This window comes from Limulus polyphemus, unplaced genomic scaffold (assembly GCF_000517525.1).
Source record: "Limulus polyphemus unplaced genomic scaffold, Limulus_polyphemus-2.1.2 Scaffold1477, whole genome shotgun sequence".
Lineage (NCBI taxonomy): Eukaryota > Metazoa > Arthropoda > Merostomata > Xiphosura > Limulidae > Limulus > Limulus polyphemus.
In genome coordinates this window covers 88,630-96,883 of record NW_013667087.1, presented here as the reverse complement: position 1 = coordinate 96,883, position 8,254 = coordinate 88,630, and the positions used below count along the sequence as shown (strand labels likewise).

Sequence of the window (8,254 nt, the reverse complement as noted above, 5' to 3'; positions counted from 1 at the left end):
TCATTTTTCTTTACTAGATGTAAGTCGATAGACCTCCATGGATCCTGACCTTGAACGAGCGGGCAGAGCCCTGTCATCAGAGTGAGAATCCAATGACTAAGGATGTGATCGATTAATTGTCCTGCATTTAGGGGCCAAAAAAGGACCCGCATGGAAACCAGAGGCTGGTGCCTGAGGAGGTTGACCCAGGCAGTCACTGGAAGGAACAGTGGGGACAGAGATTGGAGTAGATGTAGATCTATCAACTCTATTATCCATGGAGGGCAGAAGACCCCGCACATGGCGTGAAAAAGACTCAGAGGGAGGCACGGAAAGGTCCGTCTGCACTCCCACTGTAGCAGTGGAGTGTAGTGCAGAGGCATATGTCCGAGATGTAGTAGGGGACAATAGCTTCCGAGCCTCAGGATAAGAGATGTTATTAAGAGTCTTCAAACACTGTACCTCTTTCTCCTCCACCCACTTAGGGCAAGACTTAAAGTAAGAGGGGTGGGAACCACTACAATTAACAGAGTGAGGGTCCAGTTTGCACCCGTAGGCATCATGGTCCTTGCCACCACAACAAGCACACATCACAAAACCATGACAAGATGTCTTTGAGTGACCGAACTGCTGACACTGAAAACATCGGAGAGGGTTGGGAATATAGGGCTGTACCTTACAGTTCAAATAACCTGCCTTAACAGCGGCAGGTGGATGTGGTGATGAAAACGTCAAAATCAAAACTGAGGTCGGCACCATAATTCCATCTTGACGAGTGGAGATCCTTCGAACTGCTGAAACTCCTTGGCTGGAGAAACCAGCAAGGATCTCCAATTCGGGGATAGACTTCAAGTCCCTCTCAACAATAACTCCTCGTGAGGAATTCAAGGAAGCGCCATGGAATCCTACGAGGGGACGCATTACAATGTCAAACAAGGACACTGCAACAACGCCAGGGTTTCGTGAGCACTATACCCAAACACCAGTATCAGACACGATGTCCACAACACCCGTTGAGAACGCCAAACACTGGTACTCAGTTGACTCTAGCCCCAGTGGACCAGCCGACTGACCCTAGGGGGGCCACCCGTCTACAGGAATTCAAGGCCAAAGTGGTGTGTTGCAGTGCCCCAGACACCACTCAACCATCAGGATCCTCTCCTCCCCTTCACGGGTCGCCACGCACGGTAAACACGTGGGTGGATGTTTAGATCCCAGAGAAAGTAACTGAAAATACAGAACCTTCCCTGGGAGGTCCCCTCACCATGTACAGGAATCCACGTCGAGGGGCTGAAAGTTTGTCAGGTTATTATTATTTTCATCATTTCAAGTATATTCTATTTGTGACAAGAATTTTAAAACCTAATTTGCCAATATTAATGTTTTTCCATTATAATGCTTGAATTTGTTGTAGCTACAGTGAGGTGATTTCTTGGGAGAAGCATCACATCAGCATGTGCCTTCTCAGCACAAGATGGATATATTCTTTTATTTAGAGGGATTGTTGACTAGAAAAGGTACTACTCTACTAATAAATTACTGTAAAGCAGTCAATGTAGTACATATGAACACATTATAATCTATCAAAACATCATATTATGATTTGCTAATCCATTGCTGAACAGAATAAGTATTATTTAAGAACTATTTTTTAAGGTGATTTCCTTGGAGAAACATCAAATCTGCACTACAAAATTAACCCAGATATTTTCATATATAAACGTGTGACCTGTAAAGTGTTAAAACCCAAAATGTAATAATGTCATATATACAGCAGAGAAATGTCTATCTGCACAGGCTATCATATTTCATCAAGATCAGGTAAAACCCACATTTTGTGTCTAGGCCTACATACAGCACAGAAATACATGTTAAAATTTACAGTTAAAAATATAAAATAACAGTAACAATTACAACTAAATTATGGATAGAAAAACTTATGCAAAAAAATGTCAACCACTGAATAATTCATTGACATAATGTTTATATCTAATAATTTACAGTGCAATACAATTAATACACCAGAAGCAAGCAACAAATGTAGTGTATATAATTTATTTAGAGTTTACACTAAAGTGTTAATAACTTGCAGAAACAAAATAACAAAATTTATTTATTATTTATTCAAAAAAGAAAGGTCAAATTTGTAATCAAAATTTTTCAATGTATGGTAAAGGATTTTTGCCAATACATGTGTATAAAAATGTATACAGCTACATAACTGTTCACTGAATATTTGTACAAAGCCATCCCAAATTTTGAACTAATAGACTAGAGGGAAGGCAGCTAGTCAACACCATTCACCACCAACTCTTGTCAGACTAAATACTGGGATTTGATCATCATGCTTTTTGTTGTTTGTTTGGTACTAATGGGATGTAACAGCTCCACAGCCCAGCATGCAAACCACTGAGCCACACTAAGACCAAATTAGGCAATAGTCAAAATTCACATTTAGTATGCACTTCAATGCACAGCAAACAAATGTACATCACAAATTGTAGTTAAGAGGCATCAAATTTAGAATATAAAAAAATATGCATTATAATCCAAAATATACAAATCACAAATACACAAGGAGAAAGGAAAACATAGTAAGTGTAACGTATGTTATACATAAAAAAAGATATCAAACATATAAAAGGAAACAGTATATAATGAATAATAGATATGTGTAATACAAGATCAGAATACGCACCACGAGGTCTGGAAGGAAGATCAATTGGAACAATGATTCTCCGAACCAAGTATTCTGATCTCTGGTTGAACAGTCCCACACTGCGAGATTTCAACAGTTCTGTTGTTGTTACCTCATTCTCTGTAGAAATTGTATTAACACCTCCTGGTGGTGGCTTGGCTTGGATGTCATCCCAGCGTAAACTACACCATAAAACACGTAGTTGTAGTGCAGCAGCATGAATTGAACTAATGGTTTTTGTACGATATCGCCAACAGATTTTGAATATGGGGCGAGGGCAAATACCATAAGGCCAAATGTATTGGTTTGTTTTTGCTACATAATTAAAACCACTAACTTCTTTCATGCCACAGTGTCTACTAAGTTTTCTTAGTTCATGTGTTGGAATCACCAGAATACTATGCTTTTTCCCAATTGTTGTTTTAAATTTGTAGCATGATGGAAGTGAACTCTTTACCATTTTTCTGGTCTTCTTAGTACTTTTTGATAATTTGCTCAAATATACTTTTCCTGCAGTGGTTCCATCACTGTTAACAGTTGCATTCAAACCTGCCTTTTGACTGATTCTACGAGACTCTGTTGTAGTTCTAGCAGAAGTTCTTATCCTGCCTCCACCACTCATTACTGTCACAGTTTTCTTATCAGCTGCTTGTTGTGACATAGCTAATGCTGAAACACTTACTTTACCATCAGTATCTGTAGAAATCGTGGATGACTGGCTAGTTTCACTGCTGGAGCGATATGTCACAGTTTCTTTAACGCTACAATTGTTTTTGAAATTATCTTTCACTTCTTTCATAGGAAAACTTGTAGTTGATGCTACTGTTGATTGAGTGACAACTACTGTTTTAACTTCCGTCACAGTTGTGGTTTTTACCACAGTGGACTTCACAGAATTTTTCATTTTTCCATTTCTAGTGGGAGAATTTGTAATTAATGGAATGTATTTGGATACAATTGGTTGTAGTGGAGGTGGAGAAGATGGTGATTTGAAAACTGATGGTTCAGTTTTTTTTACAATTTCTTTTTCATTTATGGAAGAATTTTTACTAAAAAATGCATTTTTTATGGACTCATTGGTGGAAACTTTTGGAACTATCTTAACTTTATGTTGTAACCTAGTTGAACAAAGTGGTGCATAGCATGTTCTGGGCTTTTCTTTATTTCTATTACTTCTACAAAGTGTAGAGTAACAAACAGTAGTTAATGGTTTTGATAGTTCGTTCTCTTTAACTGAAACCAACTCACTGTCAGATTCAAAACCTACCTCTCCATTAGGTAGGCTATTTAATGATCTCTTGTCAGCTGATTTAATATCTAACTCCAAATGCAATTTAGTTTCTTCTTTATTTAACTTCAAGACTTTATTATCAGCATCTTCCAGAGTTTCATTTTTCGTTGTGACATATAACATATTGTCCTGTACCACAGAGTTAATTTTGTTAACAGGCTGTTTTGGTTTAATACTGACAGCATTAGAATCTTTTTCTTCTTTCACAGCAGCTTTATCTGTATTTGTGTTTTCTTTAATATTCTGCTTTTCAGGCAGATCCATTTCATTCATTTTTAGCCTTCGTTCTAAAAAAACATCTAGTTTAGAAGCCTTGGCTATTTTAGGAAAAACTGTACGAACAGTAGCCTTAAGTGATTCAGAAACATTTATAAGGTCCATATTTAGATCTTGACTCACTGTAAGATAACTAAGTTTACCCATGATACTGCTTTTCATAACTCTCTTTTGATTCTCTGATAATTCTATCCTCTTGGCTTTATTACCGTTGTTTGGTTTGTCTGAAATAAACAAATCATGCATTATCTGCTTATCTAAACATGAATCATCAGCATGACCTTTTTCTGAACTTTGATATTCTCCAAAGTCTTTCTCCTGAACATGTGGAAGATCAATGGAATGTGACTTTTCAACTTTATCAGCATCCACATTACAGGAAAGGTCTGTTTTTGATTCTTCTGTAAATGTTTGTGTACTATCAGCTTCTGAAAAATTTGGTATTTCAGATGCATCATCTATTTTACATGCATCTTTCTCAGCAGAAATTTCAAAGGTTTTATCAACATCCATTTTTTCTTCATCAACTTCATTTTTCACTGGTGAAACAGACTGTTCTTGGACAACTTCACTTGTCTCTGTCAGTTTCTCTTTGACTTTATAATCTTCTTTATCTAATTCCATGTTCTTTTGTTCTTCTTTCACATTGTTAAAACAAGTTTGATTAACAATATTAGCAGCCTCTTTTTGATTATCACCATCTTCAGTACTTCTTTCTGCTACCAGACTCTGCATTGTTTCACATTTGGACTTTTCAGAAGAACCACTGAAATTTTCAGAAGCATTTTTTATAGACACTGGTACATCTTTACACTTTGAGCCTCCCCATGCATCAATTATTTTTGCTCCACTTTGACCTCCTCTTAGTGCTAATACCACTTTAGCTGGTCCTCCTCGAAGACCCAGGTTGCAGGAGGACAAATGGCGTGCCATACGAGTGCTGCTGATCCACATCCAACCACCTTGACCATTGATTCGGTACTCTTCCCCTTTTTGCTTCCACACCTAGTGTACAGATGGGGAGAAGAAGAAGAAAAAAAAAACTGATATAATACAAATTCAATGAAAAACAACAAAGCTTATTATGTTGAATAGTCTATGTACAAATATTATTTTCAACTCCAAATATTTTAAAAACTGTTAACTATACAACGTTTACGTACAGAAATGCTTGGATTTCATATATAGATTCTAGTTTCAATTGAGACAATGAAGATGTTTTATATATAAAATAAAAAAAGATTTATATGCATCAACTCGTCTTTACAACAGATTTTGATTCTTTTGCAATTACAGTTAAAATCCTGTACTTTTGGTTGGTTTTACAATGGAAAGCCCTGCAACTCCACTTAGAAATTCTAAAACCTACATTACACAATCTTCTGTAGATTTGACAGACAAAAATATATTCATAAATTCTGTATGGAGGTGGAATGATATACTTAATAGTTGTATTTCTTACACAAACAATGACAAAAATCTTAATTTTGCAGTTTGCAAGTAATCAAAAGTTCAAATTTAATTATTCCCAATTAACTTGAACAATATTTCTTTCTGCAGAAAAAGTCTAAACTAAATATCCAATAATTATCTACATTCCATGAAAATCAGCTTCTTTATACAAACGACTAATAAAAAATACCCCAAACTTCTGAACTTGGCAACTGCTTGTCAAGTTTCAAATATCTCCTAATTAAATACTAACTGGCAGTTGCCATTTTTCATAACTACATATATAAATGTATATTTTAAATTAGTTTAATTCATTTTTATATCTTGTTAAGCTAGAAGTAATTATAATGAAAATTTCCACATTTAAAAGGATTACTTCTTTAAAATGTCTTGTTCAAAAGGAACAAAACTGCATTAGTCACACTCAGAATAACAATTTTATTTTCAAACGTTTTGACACAGTACAAGATGTTTCAATGTCATATCATAATGCTTTTATTACTTTTCATTTACTTTTTTCACTATAATTTAAATGTGACAATGTGCACGGTTACATGGTGGTTCACTGTGCTCTCAAAATTCATCAGTTTTATTTTATTTAAAAGACAGTTTGAAATAGAAAGTGAGTGCTTATTTTCTTAAAAGTAGTGGAGGTTGCTTAGAATGTCCAATATATATAAAAAAAAACATAGATGTTTTTTGAAGAAGTAAATGGAAGAATACTGCTGGAGAACTTTATTTACCATAAGCTACAGTGTTAAAATTTAATCATAAAATACTACAGCCCAAAGTTTATCACTTTATACACCTGCATAAGATTAAGAAAGGTGATGCAACTTAGTGAATCAACTTTTCAAACTGGATTTTAGTTAGGTGGATCACTGAAGAAACCCACGACCACATTACCAGGAGCCTACTGATTATCATTATGTCATTATATCACATTTAAAATGGATTGTTAATTGTTTGAAATTATTGATGAAGTTGGTCTTGCCCAAATTGTTTCAATAAATTGAAGAAATAATTTGGAAAACCATGTTATTCCATGCCTAGAGAAGCAAGGCATAAAGACCATCTTCCACACAAGATGGAGTAAATCCAACATTTTCACTGAAGAGAGAACCATATGACATCTATTCATGCAAATACTGACACTGCCTCAATAGACTTTTGTCTATGAGATTTCCTCAGAGTAGCCAATGAAGTTTAGAAGATCTGATCATAGCCATAAAAAATAAAATAGTAGGTAATAATAAACACTGTCTAGAATATATGATGTTTACAGTACCTTCATTTAATAATAGGCTTAATTTATTGACTGAGTGAGAAACATATTGAACACCTTCTATGACAGCTTCTGAATCACTATGCACTGCAAAATACAAACCTTCTTGAATAAAACCTGTGATTCTCATCGTACCTCATATATAATTTAGTTCCCCCTGGAAAAGTAGCTTTTAAGATATTTTAGATATGGGGTTTTTCTTCACTATCACCCAATACATGTTGCATTATGCAACTGGTTATGTTCTGGCAGTTAGTTAAACATTTGAAAACTGTAAAACTTTACCTATCAAACATTACATCTGGCTTGGATCTAAATAAAAACTTTGATCATTGTATAAACTAAGTTCAACACTTAACATTTTAATAGTAATAGAAAGAGCAGGTGTATACATTGTTTATCCTAAAACTAAGGAATCATGAGTGAGTGCTTTATATGTATGAAATGTTCATTAAACTTGGTAGTGGTTAGGGCAGATACATAACTCTATGTTCTTTAACATTATACTATGTTGAAAAATCCAGTACAAAAACTGCTCTGATTTAAGCCATTAATGAACTTCATGAATATTACTTCTGTTTGAAGACAAAATATACCAAAAATTTTAAAGGAAATAAATTAAAAGTAATATAAACTTAAATTTTCAGTTGTTCAAAAAAAGACCATATTGCTTTTTCTTGATTAACCCTTTCAACCCGGGCTTGGTCCCTAGGACCGACCTCGTAAGCATTTTGTGCTTGTTATAGTTTTCATGCTATAACTTTTAAATTATTAAGCGAATGTTAATGAAATTTGGCAGTTTATCAGTAAACATTACAATAATATGCATATGAAAGCATTAACATTTTTTTATTACATCTTAAGGTTTGTAAGGCAATGTTTCTCTCTTGCCTCTTTTTTCTTTTCACATCTTGCCTATCTATCATGCAAAATAATTTTCATCTTAAGATTAAAAATACTTTTATGCATCAGAAAATTTTGAAATTTCACAAGCAAAATCTTTATAATGTCTGGATAGTTATCAAACATTTCTTAAGAAAAAAATTTTTATATTTTATCTGTTATTTTCAGTAATTAATCTCTGTATTGGTTCGGTAAATTTGACCGATCTCGCAACTGCCATAAAAAAATTAGGGAATAAAAATAAATTATGCCTCTTTCATTCTCGAATGAACACAAATAATAACACAAAAACATAAATGTTTAGATAAAATAGCTTAAATTTCAGTACATTATACATTTTTATATATATATATATATATATATATATATA

The 8,254-nt window shown here is 34.2% G+C and overlaps 1 protein-coding gene across 1 annotated transcript in view; it reads right to left on the bottom strand.

Moving 5' to 3' along the window:
* Positions 1–8,254, bottom strand: part of LOC106463765 (nucleosome-remodeling factor subunit BPTF-like) — a 100,151-nt gene that overhangs the window by 46,596 nt on the left and 45,301 nt on the right. Inside the window, 1 exon segment of the mRNA XM_022391357.1 lies at positions 2,678–5,249. Coding sequence (XP_022247065.1) covers positions 2,678–5,249 — 2,572 coding nt within the window.